Below are 19,710 nucleotides of genomic sequence, written 5' to 3' on the forward strand. Positions count from 1 at the left end.
AATCCCAAATGACCCCTTTAAAGTGTTACTGTGACTTTAAGAAACTTTTGAAATGCCTTAATGATATGTCAATGATTTGATTGGTCCGGATTAAGAGCCTGACCAATCATTACAGCAGAGGCTTTCGGTTAGGTTCTTCCCCTTTCCCACTGAAAGAGAGACTCTCACTATAAACAATGGAGCAACAAGATGAAAAAGGCAGCTAGCTGGGGGCTGGTGAGCTCAGTGTCATGTCATTCACTTTTTTTTCTGTGTGTTTTTTTTGTTTGACAGTACAGATTAAAAGGGAATTGTTTAAAGGGATTAGGCTGGGTTCACATCACAATTTTTCATACATGTTAAAAAAAAAAAGTGGAAAAAAAACCAGATGCATCCGTTTTTTTGATGAAAAAAAAACTTAGTGAGAACCCAGCCTCTCACAGTGTTAGAAAAACCTGGCCACTTTCTTTCAAAAACAGCACCACTCTTGTCTCCAGTTTGGGTGGGGTCTTGTAAGGGTGCGTTTACACAGAAAGACTTATCTGACAGATTTTGGAAGCCAAAGCCAGGAATGGATTTGAAAAGAGGATAGATCCCAGTCTTTCCTATGTGACCTGATCCCTGTTTATAGTCTGTTCCTGGTTTTGGCTTCAAAGATCTGTCAGATAAATCTGTCTGTGTAAACGCACCATAACTCCGTTCCATTAAAGTGAATGGAGCTTGATTGCAAACCACACCTGAACTGAAGACGAAAGTCTTGTTGTCTCTGGAAAAAAGTGGCCATGTTTTTCTAATGCTGCATAACCCATTTAAATCAAATTTTAAACATGTTAAAGAATTTTTGGTGATTATTTATTTAATTTTCAATTTTATGTTGTAATAAATTAAATTAAATTTTTCCTCTTTCATTCCCACCACCAGGCCTAAAACGAAGCTGAGACTTTCTGTTCTTTCCAAGATAAGAAGGTTGCTGTAATATTACAGTAAAAGGTGACACCAATAAGGATTCCAATAAATGAAACTCACAGCTCAGCCTCCCCCTCCCTGTGGAATGACTGAGTATACTCAGTCATGTTTACCAATGATGTATAGTGGAGCCAGCATAAAGCTTTACACATCAATCATTTAAGACAAGGAGGGGTGGGAAGTAGAGATGAGCACAACTGAAGCATGCTTGAGTTATGCTAATCTCTACTGGGAGGGAGGATTCCTGCATGCTGTAGCTCAGCACTGCTTTTCTGACACCTAAGCTTTGAAGGAAAACATGATTTTATAACTTTGCAAACAGTCATCAACTACTGAAGATAGGTATCATTTGCTTTATCTTGCTTTACATCAGTTATCTGCCCATGGCTGCAGCTCTGGAACAACATATAGCGCCAATATATTAACTATAAAACAAGGCATACAAAAGAGCAACTTAACCTTTTTACACAAACAAACCACAATCCTTCTGAGAAAAGGGCTCTGTGGGCAGATGAAACCAAAACTAAAGCTCTTCGACAATGCATGCCACTATGGTGTTCATGCCTGACAAAATTTATCCTGTAAAGAATAGTGCTTCCTACCTACAATAGGAACAGGGGAATCTATAATGTAGTAAGGCTGCTTTGCTGGGGCCAGATGCCTTGAATATCCTAGGATTATCACAGCATAGGAGTGAAATCTGCATTTGAAGGGGTTATCCAGCGCTACAAAAACATGGCCACTTTAGCCCCACTCTTGTCTCCAGTTCAGGTGTGGTTTGCAATTAAGCTCCATTTACTTCGGAACGGAGTTTCAAACCCCTCCCAATCTGGAGACAAGAGTGGTGCAAAAGTGGATAGCCCCTTTAAGCACTGGATAACCCCTTTAAGGATACTAGGTTTGAGCAAACCCAAGAATGGTTAAGATGGCTTCATACTGGCTAGCAATGCTATTAAGATACTCTAAAAGGATACAAAGTTGGTATATAGCCCTTTTTTTTTATTATTTCCTTATACTAAACATCAGGGTGCCTATAGTGTTGCTCATAACTCTTTCTCTATATATGTGTTTTTGCTTTTTTTTTTTACTGCTGCCCAAGTTACAATGTTTTGCACAATATAAAAATATGTAACCAGACTAGCCCTGCATTAAAGCTTTTATTTCTTGGTAGCAGATTTGTTGTGCAGCATAAATATATTTAACAACAGGGCACGCTACCGTCACACCGTTAACAGGGTGTGTGATATTTTACTCCGTTCTGGTACATTTGTCAGTGCAGTCTCCTTCAGGCAACTTCAATACATTGAACTCTTTATGGATGGAAATAATGAAGTCCATAAATTCCGCCAGAGCATTAACTGCACAGGTATTACAACAATTCAGCGGATAATGGACATTTACACGAAATGTCAGCTTCTCTTACGTTAACAGGATTGAGCCTTTAAAAATAAACCTTCAGCTTATATCTGATAGAAGTGAGCTGGTTGTAATAGAGTTATACATTTATAATACCCTATTTACCTCCCATGCCGGAATGTAAGTGTACAGATAGCCACAAGAATCCTCCATCTCTTCCATTATCTTCTATACACTGTATTACTGGGGATGTGTTTCAGAACACAATAAGAGCCTGAAGGCAGGGGAATGGGAATTACGGGCTGTTAATTTAGCAAAAACCTTAATAGGAGATAAACTTCAAGGGAAAGATCTGCACCTCTTTTTTAATCTTTGATTAAAGGGGAATTCCAGCTAACAAACACAGTAATATAACTACTATACTATACGACTATAAAATGTCTTGTATGACGCAACATGTCCCCCCTGCTGCCACCAATGGCTGGGTTGGGAATTGCAGGGTTACACACAGGGGCGTAGCTAAAGGCTCATGGGCCCCGTTGCAAAATTTTAGCATGCGCCAAGCCCCCCACCCCCCCATATTCCTCCCCATCAGGCGCAGTCAGAGGCCAAAAGAACGTTGTATCCAATTACTCTAAGGTGACGCCTCCTAATGTGCCACCATGTCCAAATAACTGTCACTGTCTCCCTAATGTACTGCCACTGCCTCCACCTCTTCTACTGTGAGGCTGTGTCCCCTCATGTACTTTGCCTCTGTATCCCCTCACGTACTGTGCCGCTGTGTCTCCTATAATTAATGTACTGTGTCATTCCCTAATAGCTTTCCCAATCTTTAACTCTCCAGCTGAAAAACTACAACTCCCATCATGAACGGTCAGCAGTACATAATGGGTGTTGTAGTTCTGCAATCGGTGACAGACTGTAAAACTACAAATCCCATCATGAACTATCAGTAGGGCATAATGGGTTTTGTAGTTCTGCAACCTGGAGAGCCACATGCTGCAGACCTAGAACTCCCATCATGAACTGTCAGGGAAACAGGCAACCTCTGCAACCCCTATCGCTATGCCACTGATTAGCCATACACAGATCACCCCATCCATGCACAGATCACCCCATCCATACACGGATCACCCATACACTGATCATCCCATCCATACACTGATCATCCATACACAGATCATACAAACCATACACAGATCACCCCATCCATACACAGATCACCCTGCCAGAGGAAAAGCTCTTCTCCCCATTGGTGGTAAGGCCCTGGGCACATGGAAGGTAACAGTACCGCACTGTGACCCGGCTTAGGGGAGGGGCCTCGGTCCTGCAGACGGCAGCTGTAGTGTCCCGGATCTGAAGTGAGCAGTACAGGGTGGCCCCTCCTGGCTCCGGCATTTACAGTTAAACTGTAGCCTGCATCCACAGGTCTGTGTGACCCATGGATGGAGGCAGTTAGGCCACACAAGATGGGGACACAGTTAGGTGGCAAGGGGGGCCAAGCCGGAGCCCCCCCTGGCTGGCGGGCCAGGTCACAGCTGCGACTGCTGTAGCTACGCCTCTGGTTACACAAGCCCTGATCTCAGCATTAGGACTAGAGAGTTTGGTATTTCTTCATTTACACTGTGCAGCATGTGGGATCATAAACATTACATTTTAATAGTTTGGGCATTTCCACCTTTTTTCAATATGGAAAAAAGGGGGTTATTTGAATTAACAATTAGTGTCGAGTGGAGATGTTCCTCTAAACCGTACGTTCAAAATTTGACTCCCCTGGCTGCAGAAGTTGAATGCTGCCTCTAGGACTTTAATGTGTTACAGAAACAATAAAATTAAAGGATTATCAGAGCATTTTAGAGGAAAAAATGCTCCCTAGTGTAAGGAAACTAGTTCTGAGTCAAACAAAATAGGTCCTAAAATAGGATAAAGCTCTTAAGCACACATCCTACTGTACAGATGAATGGTTAGGAAGGAAAAAAGGGCTGTTGTAAACTGGCCAACAACAAGTCCTGCCCTCAATCCAATTGGAAATCTTTGGGGAGAGCTGAAATCTCCTACTGGGAATAGGAACCTGGCAAACATTCAGATCTTGAGAAAACTGCAATGGTAGAAATTACCTGCATAGAGGTAAGCAGAGTGTTAGAGAAGAGTGCCTTTAATCCTAGCCGTCTCCTATACTACTGTATTTGAAACATGGTACTAGTGGTACTAGCATTGTCAGCTCACGCAACAACATCTCCCAGGGGGGTTCCTGGATACATAAATTGCATGTTCGTTTCTCTAGTTCTACATGATACAAAGTAGTAGTATTAGTAGTATTTCTATTTCTATATTGCCTCAAAGTCCTTTGTCAGGGTGCAGCTTATAGGAGAATACAACAATGAGGCCTCTGATGGCCGTTTGCAAAGTCATAAAAAAAGATTTTCCTTTCAGACTGAAGTGTTAAGGAGGTGTTGCCCAGTTGCAGTATGTCTCCTTCTTTCCCTATTTTCCCTGGCTTCCAGCACTGAGCCCAGTACATCAAGCATGCAGGGCAGGGAGGGGTGGGGAAGGGAGTAGGCATGCATGCCACCGTTCAGCAACACCTCCTTGACACTTGAGTTCTGGGGATGTTACAGAGCATGCAGATGCCCTTTAAATAAATGGAAATACAACACAAGCTGTAAATAGTTTTTTTCACTTCTGTACAACTCCTATAAATCAGTCTCAACTCCTCTGTAGCCAGCTCTGTGTTGACCTGTATAATGGCTGAAAATGGCCCGCACTATGGCTCCCATGGCAGGATCACGTTGGAGGAGATTCAGCTACTAGAGATAATGCCCCGTATGGTACATGTTTGGGCTTTATATGTGGATGCTATGTAGATACAGTGTGTACACGAAGAAATACTTTTATGATAAGTATGGTATAGCCGCAAGACGAGACTGGTTGTGTTTTGTTACATTGTTCTTGTACTTGTATGGGCTGATGTATGGCTGTTGTAAGTAATTTAAAATGTAAAAAAAAATTAAATCATTAAAAGCCAAACAAAAACAAAACAATATGTGTTGGATGGGGACCTGGAGTGGTCAAGAACAATGGCTTGGCAGAACATGTATATGTTAATATAAAGCCTAGGACACCTCGGGTGTGCAGATCCCTCCATAACATGCCTGCACTCATCACGTGTTTAGAAATAATAGAGAGGATATTTAATAAATCCACTCTGCAGTCTTTTGCACATTGAAACTATATAGCATTAATTCCTGCTATTTAGAACTCATATATTGATTTTACAGCTTGGCTCCATTAGAAATGTGAAGGTCTGTTTCACTACTTCCCATTAACACTCCATTACATTTGTAGCACAGTAATCAACAGGGAACAGGCGTACGACTGATAAAAGGCCAGCTTCTCACTTAAAAGCTACGGTGATTGAGAAGCAATGGGAGTAATTCAACAAAGGCTTCAATGCCGCTAGTGTGTTACACCTCAAGGGGAAAGGTTGCATCCATAATGGAGGCAACAAAAGTTGCTCTCAATTGGTTCAGACATACAAAATGGCAGCTGCCACTGGTAACATATATATTTGACTCAAACTGGTGGGTTAATATAAAAGCGGAAAGATTGAGAGCTCATTATTCACCTCTTAGGTGTGTGTGTCATATTTAAGGTGTCATCAGAATATGCCGATGCACTGAAAGAGGATGTACCATCAGGTACACTTCAAAACTACACATGAATCGAACGCCGCCGGCACAGGGAGGCCGGTGCTGCTGTCCCTTTTTTTGAACCACATTCTGGTTCCCGCACACAGCGCCACTCTATTCATGGTTACCAAACCGGGGTGAAGCACTGGAGGCGGGCCAGCCCGCCACAGTGGGAGGGGACCCCTGCCCCTCCACAAGGTGGCTCGATTAGAATAAAAAAAGGACCGCGGCACCGGCTTCCCTGTGCCAGCGCCATTCGATTCATGTGTAATGAGGATGTACCTGATAGTACATCCTCTTTATAGGAGAAGTCCGGAGCGGAGGACAGCTGACCCATGCGCTGCACCCGGGGAGGTAGGTGCATGTTATGTTCAGCCACCTCCTCCCCTCACTTTTGAAAAAAATATCAGACTCCTTTAACTCCTTAACTCAATTTTTTTTATTTTGGGCTCCATTTTTTCCACACTCTGTGTGGTGAAGCTCATGTTATATTTATTCTGCAGGTCAGTACCATTACAGTAATATACAATTTATATAGATTTTGTTATATTTTACTAAAATAAAACCTTTGGATAGCAATTCTGACCACTGTAACATATCGGTACCATTTTAAAAACGTGGCTGTTTGATCACAGTAGACTGCAACACTGATATATTGCAGTATACTGTCAAACTGCTGGTCTCCTTGTCACATTATACTTATGGCGAAGTCTAACAGGAGATATGTCACAAGGCAGCCGCAGGAGCTTTTAAAAGACCTCAGCTACAATCAACAACTGCAGGGATGCCAATCTGAGGCATAAAAGGACCAGTACCTGTCAAAACCTAACCAGTCACTGCAGTTACCACTGACTAAAGCATCTAGGGGTTAAACTGCAGGGATCTGACTAAGGGTCTGAGCATACTCCATTGCATTCACCCCATCCATGAACAAGAAGGGGTTGTAGGGAGATACACCTGCCGAGCAGATCTGACATACAGGGCACTTAAAAGGACAACTCCGGCCAAAACTATTTTTTAATATGTTATTACTTATGAAAAGGTAGACAAATTTCTAATGTACATTAATTATGGGAAATGCACATATAGGGCTATTTCCCTTAATTTAGTAGATCAGGGAGACTTCCAGCAGGGGTACCATTGACTTCTATATATAGTGCGCCCCTGCTGGACACTCCATTGGAATTACAATGGATGTGTATGTGAATGTAATATACAGTATGTTTTCAATTGAATACCTTTATGGAATACTTTGGGGAGCAAGTGTCCTTGCTCCCCAAAGTAATCCATAAATGTATTTAACCAGTACGTTTGGAGGACACCGAGCAGGGAGGGAGAGAAGTGCATCTACCTCCCCCCTCCATGCTCGGTGCTGCTGCCACATATACACAGTACTACTCCCCCATTATCTGCTCATATTATGAGCAGATAATGGGTGAGTGGTACCTGTGCTATCCCCAGAACGAACGCTGCCGCCGCACAGCTGCTTGTCACAAGAGCTTCAGGATGCCCCCTCCGCCGCTCCCCCTCCTCCTCCCAGCTAACAAGTTCTAACTATCGCGCCGATCATCGCCGCCGCTTCCCGTCTCTCTCCACCGCTGCTCTCTGCGCCCACATACCGCTTCCCGGTACGCACTGCATGCCGGGGACAGGAAGCACCCCCACCCCGCAGGGAACACGGCGCTCCCAGTGCTTCCTGTCCCCGGCCGGCATGCAGTGCGGACCGGGAAGCAGTATGTGGGCGCAGAGAGCAGAGGCGGTAAGCGGCGGTGATGATCGGCACAATAGTAAGAACTTGTTAGCTGGGAGGAGAAGGGGGAGCAGCGGAGGGGGCATCCTGAAGCTCTTGTGACAAGCAGCTGTGTGGCGGCAGCGTTCGTTCTGGGGATAGCACAGGTACCACTCACCCATTATCTGCTCAGAATATGAGCAGATAATGGGGGAGTAGTACTGTGTATATTTGGCACAGCAGCACCGAGCAGGGAGGGAGGGGGGAGGTAGATGCACTTCTCTCCCTCCCTGCTCGGTGTCCTCCAAACTTACTGGTTAAATACATTTATGGATTACTTTGGGGAGCAAGGACACTTGCTCCCCAAAGTATTCCATAAATGTATTAAATCGAAAACATACTGTATATTACACTTACATACACATCCATTGTAATTCCAATGGAGTGTCCAGCGGGGGTGCACTATATATAGAAGTCAATGGTACTCATGCTGGACACTCCATTGTAATTACACCCCCGGTTCGTGAAGTCACGTTTTTTTTTTAGAGAATCTGAAGTCTCCCTGATCTACTAAATTAAGGGAAATAGCCATATATGTGCATTTCCCATAATTAATGTACATTAGAAATTTGTCTACCTTTCCATAAGTAATAACATATTAAAAAATAGTTTTGGCCGGACTTCTCCTTTAAAATTAATTTCAAAGTAATGAAAAAAATGACAGAACAGCAGATGTTGACTTGATTTGTTTTCTTATTCATGACTGGTCATAAAACCTATTTTTACACAGATGTAGGAGTGAAAGGTGGTGTCAAGCTGGCAGAAGGGCAACTAGTCAGATGAATAGAAGCCTTTGTTCCTCGCTATCAGCTCTTGCTGGATAGAGAGCAGTTGTCTGTAGTGTGAGATGAAAGCAGGAAGAACTGCTAGAGGGACTGGGGCGGGTGAGTGTAATTTCGTTTAATGCCATCTTGAGCAATGTATGGGAATTTTGTGGGTCTGGACACTTCCTGCAGAGAGAACTGTGTCAGACTGAAAATAAAACACCTTTTACTGCAAGACATACAGCAGCTGGTAAGTATTGGAAGACTGGAGATTTTTAAATAGAAGCAAACTACAAATCTATATAGTTTTCTGAAACTAGTTGATTTGAAAGAAAAAGATTTTTACGAAGTAAGCCTTTAAAGGCAACCTGTCATCCCGACTGTCGAGGTGAAGCCTATCCGACCCCCTTATACTTATCCCCCTCTTGAAGTCCCGGACCCCGTCCCGCTTCCAAGAAATCCCCTATCGTAAGCCGTGCGCGCGCTCACCAGAGAGGAGTCTGACACAGTCATTCTCCATGGGCGTCAGACTCATCTCTGGCGAGCGCGCGCACGGCTTCCGGCGGGGATGTCTCTGAAGCGGGACAGGGTCCAGGACTTCAAGGAGGGGGTACGTATAAGGGGCTCCACCCCGGCAGCCACGGTAACAGGCTTCCTTTAAGGATGTTGTAGTGCAGCTTTCTTCTAGATATACCTCCTTTGAAGTCCATACATGTATAGATCTGAGTGAGTGTATAGGTCTAGTTTACAAAATACTATGCACAGGCAATGCACAGAAGAGAGAAATAAGTGGTACTGAGGTTTGTCAGTATGTGAACAAATATGGTGGTCAGGCATTCACATATCCTTACATAGGTAACAAGGCAATATTCCAGATAATGCAGCGTGGATGGTATTTCATGAAGACTATAGTATTTGCACATTTCATGTGCTATTAACAGCCCAGATGTAGGCAAATGCACAAGCAGCGGATGCACTGTCAGCCAATGAATTACCCTCACATGCAAATATTACAAGTGCAGTGAACTAGCTACGGCTGCATTAGGAGGAGAACAAATTCTATGAAGCATTTAGGAAGCGAATGGCAATTTAATGTTGTTAGTTTCATGTTCCATTAAATCACTGATGAACATTATATTGTAGATTCCTGATTTATTTCAGAGTGGAGATAACTCCCCACATTTCTACTTGTATTTAACATAGAGACCAGGCGGAAAAGATCAGGTTTTTAAACATGCAATAGAATTTAGCCATAGGTGGTCAATGAAAGATTTACTGGTACAGAGGTTAAAAAACTAATCACTATGGATATCACATTATATCAAGACTAATCTATTCAGCCACAAACATAAGTAGGCCATGCTGACGGCATTCTGTCCAGATATTTATAATATGGAGCATGGGCTCTACTAATACGCTGCACACACCATGACATTAGCAGCTCTCCTTTTTCAAATACAATAAAAGTTGCCTTAAAATGTACCTTCTTTTAAAGTTACTTTCCAGGATCACCTGCCCTGTGTGTGTGTTCATAAAAAGCCCTATCCTGGTAATTAAATAACAGTTATCACAAGTTTTCCTCTTCTGCAGTCCCATCTGTGATTTGTAGTTTTTCCTGAGCTAGTGGGTGAAGACTGCTATGATGTCTCTTTAGAGTACTCAGAGTTTCTTCCCTACAAAACAGCAGCAATATGTGGGACATTATAGAGCAGTACTGAGCAGTGTAGGGTGAATGGGCAGTTGTAACCTGATCCCTTACATTACTAACCTGTTCTGAGGTTGACTTTAGCACTTTAATTTTCACACTGAATAGGGAGATTGCTCAGGGGGAGCAGGAAAGCCTGGTAAGTAGATTAAGAGAGGGATTTTCTCTGATAGGACCCACATGACCAAAATTAGCAGGATATGCCTGTGCTCACATGTCCGGACCTTATTTCTTCCCCATTCTGTGAGAGCAGCAATGGTAAGTGTAATACCATATCCATACTTGTGTCGTTTGGGGGCAGACTTTCCCGCCGGTGGTGCTGGCTGGGTTTTGGTGGGGCTTTTTGGGTCTGGTCCTGTGACATTGGGGTTGCAGGGCCGCTCCATGGCCTCCCTTCCCTGCACGTGCACGCTTTGCGGGGTTGGCTGCCGCTGACCGACACGGTGTGGAGTTAGCGTAGGGACCCGTGTGGACCAGAGAACCTGCGCGATGGTACACGGGGCAATATGGCTTGATCAATTCATATACAGACACTCTGGTGTTGATTTTTAATATAGGTCAAGCGGCATTAGTATCAGCCATAGATGGAATGTGCAGCCGTTCCATTCTCTCCAGTTCGTGTCTGATAATATATATATATATATAACATGTAAACAGAAGAAGAAAAAAAGTTGGCACTCACTGGTTGAGCTGAATACTTTACTTTATTTTCAAGCATGAATACTACAGTGATGGAGGTGGATAGGTATAGTTCAGGTGCAGGACAGCTGTTTGGTGTGTACTATCACGCTTCTTCCAGCCAGGAGCAGACGCAAAACAGCTGTCCCTCAGCACATGCCGAAACTACATCTTTCTGCCTTCCTCGCTGTAATATGCATGTGTGGAAATAAAGTGAAGAATTCAGCTAAGCCAGTGAGCGGAGGCGGGGAGAGGGGGAGGAGCGGGAGCGGCTGTTAGAACTAGGCACCGGCCAGTTAGAATTTGGCGCCAGGTCAGCAGCTGGCAGACAATGCAGGATGACTGTCGACTGAATTCTGGCACTGAGGCTCTGTGATCAGCTGATCGGTGGTGGTGTCAGACATCAGACTAATGATTGGATACTGAGTTCTTAACATAAGGCCAGGATGTCAAAAAAAAAAAAAAAAAAAAAGGTGTCTTGGAAATCCCTTTAGTTTCTCCACCACTAAGGAAATCAACCATTTACTTTTACACATCCCATACCATCCACTATAAATTTTTCTGTCTCTCTACGTAGTGAAACACCAAAAATACATCCGTATAAAAAAACCCTGAAAAATAAATGCCCATCCAATTCTACATCCACTAAGCATCAATACTCTAGCTCATCATATAGCTCTGTACCTCAGACATTATGTGATTTATCACAGTGATCAGATGCAAATTCATACACCGCCTGTAATAGCGCAACCAACAATTACAAGACCTGCAATTATCACTCCTTTCAGTAGGGCACAGGCACTTAAAGTAATGATTTGTAATCGTACAGATGGGGCCCCAAGCCTCCACTCACCCATACCCAGTAAAGAAAAATGATTGGCAATTATGAATTGAAAAAAAAAAAAAAAGAACACAGAACACAAGACCATGAGCATGGTGGATAGTACTGCAGATCAAGTATAATTATAAGGTATTCTGATCGCAGACCTGGTCTCTAAACACGTTCATCTAACTCAAAACCATATCCATGTAATATATCTCTGGGTGGAATAACCTTTTATATTCACCTTCTGGGAAAGGATGCAGCTTAAACAAAAAAAAAAACTCAAAACAGGACAGTCCTATTAAAAAAAACATGGCGTTAGATGAAAAAAGTGGGCTGGGAGGAACAAGAAAACAAAACAAAGAAGGTTGAAAAGAAGGTTTTATTTAAAGATTTTATTCTCTCTATTACAATGTAACATCTGGCTGCTGCTGCTGCTGTGTGAACGCACCCTTAGGAGAGATCTCCAGATTGTTGGCTATTAATAATTACCTGGGCCACATACACTGCGATGCGAAAGAAAGATGCAAATTAACTGCAAAAGATGTGTGAAATCTTCCTTTTCATAAAGTAATAGTGTTTTTCTAGGGAAGGTCATCACTTTCTGATCAGTGGATAGAGATGATCGCAACCTTTGATTGCCAGTGCAGCATTTTATTGCCAGTGGCTGAAAAAGTTGGAGGCATCCCTAAAGCTGCCTGGAAATCATGGATACAACCTATGGCCATAGACTGTATCCATGTTTCTAGGACTCCCTAGGGCTGCATATATCTTCTTCAGCCACTGGTATTGAAATATCTCCTGGCCAAGCAGGCAGCTGCATTCAGTCTCACTGGGGAACTTACAGCACTCCAAACTGTTCTACACTTCCCTGCTGCACAGCTGGGTGTCAAGGTGTCTGGGTAAGGAATACCCCATACAGGAAAACCTAAAGTAAAGGAATGGCTGCAAAGGTCTTCTGGAATTGCCTGATGAGATTCCGTTCTGCATTTGATGCATAGACACCATGACAGGCCGGTTGGGTCAATTACTAATTTACAAATTCAAGTCAGATATTGAAACTGAGACGTGTGAACAGCGTGAACCGTGTGGACTGTCTTATTACCCACAAGGAATTTACACATGAAAAGATGCTAACTGCCCACAGCCTGGTGTGTAAGCAGGTGGGGTTGCTTGTGCAGAACGCCCCACTCACTGTTGTTGCTTTGCAAAAATATCCTTACACAGTAAACTAATCCACTCTCATTGTAAACTTCCTGACATTCTTACAGCGTACAAACAGAGTAATGGTTAGCTGTAAGGCCACAAATCTGTCCCATCATACTATGTTTAAAACCTGTTTAAAACCTCCTTAAAATGTTGCTGGTTTGTTGCTAGCATTTAAAGGCCCAACCCCCCCGCAGTTAGAGGCTATGTTCACACTACGTATATTTCAGTCAGTATTGTGGTCCTCATATTGCAACCAAAACCAGGAGGGGATTGAAAACACAGAAAGGCTCTGTTCACACAATGGTGAAATTGAGTGGATGGCCGCCATTTAATGGCAAATATTTGCTGTTATTTTAAAACAACGGCTGTTGTATTGAAATAATGGCCGTTATTTACTGTTATATGGCGGCCATCCACTCAATTTCACCATTGTGTGAACAGATCCTTTCTGTGTTTTTAATCCACTCCTGGTTTTGGTTGCAATATGAGGACCACAATACTGACTGAAATATACGTAGTGTGAACCCAGCCTAAAACTTTAAAGGGGTTGTCTAGGATTAGAAAAAAAATTCCCTAAGGCTGCATTCACACATTCCGTGAAGTTGTCCGTGCACAGACAAATTTATATGCATAACCCACTGGCAAATTTAAAGCCTGTTGCTTTGTATTGGGCTATACATGTTCAGTGTATAACTTTGTAATGTGTGTTATTTAGTGAATAAATGTTAAACGCCGCACTACCCCTTTAACATCAAGTATCGTCTAACAGGGAATCCTGGTATTGAACCAATATTTGGCCCCAAGAATCGATTTTTCGGGGCATCGTGCATCCCTAGTCTGAACTATCAGACCCTAAACAACCGAAACCTTTGACACGTCTAAATTTGAAGTAGAAGTAATAAGGATGTGCTGCCATGAAAACACCTGTGCATATACCCTATTTTGGACCAGAACAGAGTCACCATACAGTATGCTCAGCTATAGAAACTCTAGTTTTTCCATGAGGGCCTGCAGAGCAGGCTATTGTATTGAAGGAGATATATGTGATAAGCCTTATAATAACCTGATAAAGGGCATAGGTCATGACCCTCAGGTGAAATGAACTGCAGTAAAAACTACATCTTGCCTCTAATTATATAAACAAGGACACTATTACTACCAATGTTACATGCTGTAACCTACTGAACATGTATTAGACATGAACATTGCTACATTAGATCAAAGCACCACACAATGTCAAGGAAGGAGGGTGCGTGCAAGGACATGGGATCCGGCTTTAAAAAAAAAAAAAAAAAAAAAAAAGCAACATTGACCCCTTCCTCTCTTCCTTCCCAGGCCAGGACAACCTCTTCCATTCACTCACACCATAAGGCAAACCCACACTGACACATTGCCTGGACTATTTGTATCCTTATAAAACCTGCACAGCTTTTACCGCTCTAATATAATAGAATGAATGCACAAACCTTCGGGAAAGACTCATTAGATACTTTGTATTAACCACTGTACAAGGCCTGAAACACAGAGGATACATTTCTTCAAAATAATCGATGTGAGGCGGCTGGAGAATATCAAGTGCAGAGAGGACCTGCAAAGAAGAAAAGACAAAGTCACTGGAGTAGCACAGCACTAAATTTCCTTTATGACACAGAGCAGGGCTAATAATGTGCAGCATATTGATTATACATATAAAGAATGCATATTACACTGCTTTACAAAGGAGCGTCAGCACTAGACGGCACAGATGTTTTGTTCAAGCGTAATACAGATAAAAACAGGGATTACTTAAAGGGGATCTGTCACTTTAATATATTACCTCGGTTAAAAATAGCAAACTATATGTACAGGTCAAATGTGTGTGTGTGTGGGGGGGGGGGGCTGGTTAAATTATACAATAGGATATACTGCCCTCTTATGAAATAATATTAAAAGTAGGGATGGTCCAAACCTGCTTCGGTTCGGGTTTGTACCTGAAATCTCGGAAATGATTCCCGCTGTCCGCCCGCTCCGTGCAGCGGGAGGACCGCCTGGAAAACTGGGATACAGCCATAACCATAGGCTGTATCCCAGTTTTCCAGGCGGTCCTCCCGCTGTATCCCCCCACTGCACGGAGCGGCCAGACAGCGGGAATCTGATGCCGAGCATTCGGTTTCATGCGAACCCGAACCTTGGCAGGTTCGGGCCATCCCTAATTAAAAGCAATGAAATGGACATATAAGCACAGCTGGCTACTATTATTTTAAATTGGGTGCTCTGGAGAAAGAAAATAGTTTTCACATTAACTGGTGTGAGAACCATGAACAGATTTGTAAAATCTATTTAAAAATCTCTGATCTTCCAGTACCTATCAGCTGCTGTATGTCCCACAGGAAGGGTTGTTTTCTTTCCAGTCTGACACGGTGCTCTCTGCTGCCACCTCTGCCGGTGTCAGGAACTGTCCAGAGCAGTAAATCCCCATAGAAAACTTCTCCTGCTCTGGACAGTTCCTGACATGGACAGAGGTGACAGCAGAAAGCACTGTTCCAGACTGGCAAGAATACACTTTTTTCTACAGGACATACAGCAGCTGATAAGTACTGGAAGACTTGAGATTTTTATATAATGTCATTTACAAATCTGTATACCTCTCAGATACCAGTTGATTTGAAAACAACTATAGATTAGAGGCTAGCATCTACCGTCACTGCACTAAAGATGCTCTGCAGCAGCAGTTTAGTCCATTATTAATTTACTACTAACGTTAATCGCCTTGAGAGTTTTGGAACATGTATACATTTATTAGTCAATTTTTTAGTTCGCTATCACTCCAGTCTAATTGGAAACTTCACTTTTGCTTAAAGTGTCACAGTCGTTATAACGTTAAAATTTAAATTAACAGTATATATGTAATATAAAGAAAGTTTAAAATTTACATTACCTGTAATTATTTTTGTTTCTATTTATCATGGAAAACACAGGACTTGCTGTGTGTAGTCTCAGAGAGAGAGAGAGAGAGAGAGAGAGAGAGAGAGAGAGAGAGAGAGAGAGAGAGAGAGAAAAGACTACACACAGAAAGTCACGGTCATCTGCGTTCATAGACTTTAGATTTTAAAAGTTATATGCACTGTACTACTAATGTCAAATGCAAGGTGTCTCTGCAAAGATGATTAGAAGTTGCAAGTCTGAACACATGGATGTGATTTATATACTGCAGGTGAAGACGGTCTTATTTCGCTGCCATCAAAGGGAATACAGGTAATAAAGGTTGAAGAGAATGTGGCTGCATCTATAGCAATAAGGGGCTATAGTGAGAGCTAAGTGATGTTCCTATTAAAAAAGGAAATGAAGCAATTTCTAGAGCCTGACCTCTCCCATCAGTCACTTAGGGAAAAGTGTTAGATCAACATAATTATGTTAAAAGCAGTTACCAGTTTTTGCTTGAAGCAAAGAGAAGCCAAGAAAATGAACGAGTGGAAATGAATCAGTTTCTTTATTTTTAATCACCATTCAGCGGATAATTTTCATCTTCTATACAAAGTTTTAAAAAAAACACAAAACGAAGGCTATCACCATCTCTGTCTGCTGTTCAGAAGAGCAGCTACAGGAACAGTCTCTATTTACTAAAAATGTCATGCATGTAGAAGGAAAATATTCTTACAGGTGTGTCTATAGGCTTATGTGTCTCCATGGTTACAGACTACAAACAAAACCTATATGTAGTCTGATTGGGCAGCTAAGTGATACTCGCCCCTTCTACTGTCTGAGGTCATTTCAGCCTATATTAGGAAGCGCTGCCATACACATTTCATTTCAGTAGTGTAAGGCTGGGTTCACACTGCGTTTCTTCAATAGGTTTCATGCAAAAAAGGATGAAAAAAACCCAAAAACAATGCATTTGTGTGCTTCCATTTTGATATATTTTTCCATTGACTTTCATTATATTAAAAAAACGTGTATGCAATCCCCTCTTACTGCAGGTACTGGAACAATGGGTCAGGAGAAATATACAGTAGAAAAAGCTTTTTTTATTGTAAGTTGGTGACAATGGCTACATGTTCAGATACAGAAGTATTTATATGAATCCAAGCTGAAGGGGCAAGAAAGGAAAGGGGGGGGGGGGGGGAGCTGCCTTTGACATGCCATGCATCCAGCTACAGGGGGCGCAGACTACAGCCTCTCCCTCACAATTTGAAATCATCTGTACAACCTGTGGTTCTGACATAGTTCCACAATGTGTTGCTCAAGCAATAGTCAGAAGTTGCAGACATCTCTGAGATTGCTCTCTCTTCCTAAAAAGAATCTGTGGCGAGGCATCTCGTGTGTGAAGCCAGGCAGGGCCGGCTCCAGATTTTTGCGGGCCCTCGGACGACAGTCGCAGCGGGTCCCTCATCCATCCACTATGTAACCATCATCAACACACTATGCTCTCCACACTAAGGTTGAGGATCTTTGGGTCATGTGATCAGGTCCTTCAACTCTTTTTTTTCTCTTCCTGTGCAGGATGCTGATAGGTCCTGCTCCATCTCTTGTGTCTTCTAATGGTCAGTGCTCACCCTGTACTACAATGAGCTGGCTAAACATAAGAACACCGGGTATCTCTCCCTCTCTGGGCCCGTAGAGGTGCTGTTGGCCCTGGCACTTGCCCAGGGAAGCCCTGTGCTGACGCCGGCCCTGAAGCCAGGGCCTGTATTCTGGCCCTTTAGAAGCAGACTAATGCTGCATTTACACGGAAAGATTATCATGCAAATTTGCACGATAACGATCGAATTCGAACAATAATCGTACGTGTAAACACAGCGAACGATCAAACGACGAGCGAGAAATTGTTCATTTTGATCTTACAACATGTTCTTAAATAGTCGTTTGTAAAATTCCCAGATTGTTCCGTGTAAACAGTCGTTCACAGATTTAAACCATGTGCGAGATAGGCCTAAGCGATCGCAAAATGATTTTTCCGTACGATATATCATTCCATCTAAATGCTGATCCAGGAGATTATGAGGATGGAGGACCTCACAGCTATGTTAAAAGGGATCTTTGGGAAATTCACCAAAACTTGGTAGTATTGGCTTGAATTTCAGAACTCTCCTGAATACTGTTCCTATCAGTGAGTGACCTATCTTACAGTTTAGATTTATTCAATACAAAGTCTTTGTCTGTTCCTTATTTTTCCAGTCTATACCTTCTGTTTCTCATAGTGTCACACCCTTTTTTCTATGGTACCAATATGTCTGCGCACACTCTTAGGGGTGGTGCCAGTTGAACAAAATTGTCATAGAAAAAGAATTATCAACTGCACACATTTAGATTGCCATCATTTTTTTGGGGGGGGGGGGGGGGTTTATTTTTGCATTTAGAGTACACGGGTAGTATGGTGCTCAAAGCATGTTTTCAGTAAACCATAATATTGCTGGACAATACAAGTTTTACCTTGTTGATAAAGGTCATGTTGACCGAAACCTCCACCAATATTATGGTATACTGAAAACATGCTTTGAGCACCATACTACCCGTGTGATAACTGTTTAAAACTCTAAATGCAAAAATAAACCCCCCCAAAAAATGATGGCAATCTAAATGTGTGCAGTTGATATTTCTTTTTCTATATCCTTTTTTCTATATCTGACCCCCCCCCCCACCCCCCTCCCCCAGGAGGCACGTCCTCCGCGCCTTGTTGTTTCATTGTGGCACTTATGTATTGCGTTGTGTTTCTTACTTTGTCATTATGTCGGATTTATGTTCTTTCACAAAGTTTACTGTATGGTTCTGCCTGTCTCATGCACCTTTCATAACCAATTTTTCTTTTCTGTACTGTTTAATTGAAAGACAAGGAGGAAGAATGATCAGCTGACCACACCTGCATGTATATCCCCTCCTGCTGGTGCACGGAGGTGCGAGCAATCACCAAGGAACAGGCAGCAAGGATAGTTCCAGAACTCACTCGTCCAAATCAAATTCCTTTATTGTAGCATAGCAAAAAACACAACAAACAATAAAATCCTGACATCGCTGACATATTTCGGTCTAGATTTGGACGACTGAGTGCTGGAACTATCCTTGCTGTTTAATTGAAAGACTCTATTTTCGGGGTTATTTACGTGCCTTACACTAAAATGTAGGTTTATCTACTGTTTGTTTCTTTTGAAGACTGAAAATAAAGAATTTAAGAAATAAGTTACAGACCACATATTCTACAATAAGGATAGCAGAAAGAAGCTGGATCATTCTTTTCTATAACATGGGCTAGGTTACAGAGGGTGGTCAGTATTATTTCAGGAGTCCAGTGGAGATTCTCTTTAATATTAGATGTACAGCTGAATCTCATTGCTGCTGTATGTAATACCATTTCAGACTGACAGGAGACTCAGGGAGGTGTCCTTCAGAGGAGCTCCTGACATGTTCTGATAAGCCTTTATTCATGTCACAGTGTTATTAGCTCTATTTATAGAAGCCAACTTGTATTTCAGGTCAAGTGTTCCTGTAATAATTAAATCAATTATAATATTGTACTGTAGTGAGGTGTGGATAATAAGAATAACCATTATGCAAACAAATGTGCTGCTAATCGGCAAAGGATGGTACAAAAAAAAAAACACAACACAGCTTTATCGATACAGTATGTGTATCAGTATACATATATTGACAGTACGTCAGGAGATCCCCCTCTTAATCCTTCAACCATTGTCACTCACACTCCCTCAGTACACAAGTCTTAAGGTGCTCATATGTTTACCAAACAGATCATCCTCCTATGTAAGAGGCCAAACAATATT

The 19,710-nt window shown here is 42.3% G+C and overlaps 1 protein-coding gene across 2 annotated transcripts in view; it reads right to left on the bottom strand.

Moving 5' to 3' along the window:
- Positions 1–19,710, bottom strand: part of NLK (nemo like kinase) — a 127,351-nt gene that overhangs the window by 38,924 nt on the left and 68,717 nt on the right. Inside the window, exon 3 of one of the 2 annotated variants that reach the window (XM_069945169.1) lies at positions 14,449–14,546. In XM_069945169.1, the coding sequence (XP_069801270.1) occupies positions 14,449–14,546 (98 nt within the window). The remainder of the gene's footprint in view (positions 1–14,448; positions 14,547–19,710) is intronic. The other variant, XM_069945170.1, reaches the window with a different exon arrangement.

This window comes from Dendropsophus ebraccatus, chromosome 11 (genome assembly GCF_027789765.1).
Source record: "Dendropsophus ebraccatus isolate aDenEbr1 chromosome 11, aDenEbr1.pat, whole genome shotgun sequence".
NCBI classification, from domain to species: domain Eukaryota; kingdom Metazoa; phylum Chordata; class Amphibia; order Anura; family Hylidae; genus Dendropsophus; species Dendropsophus ebraccatus.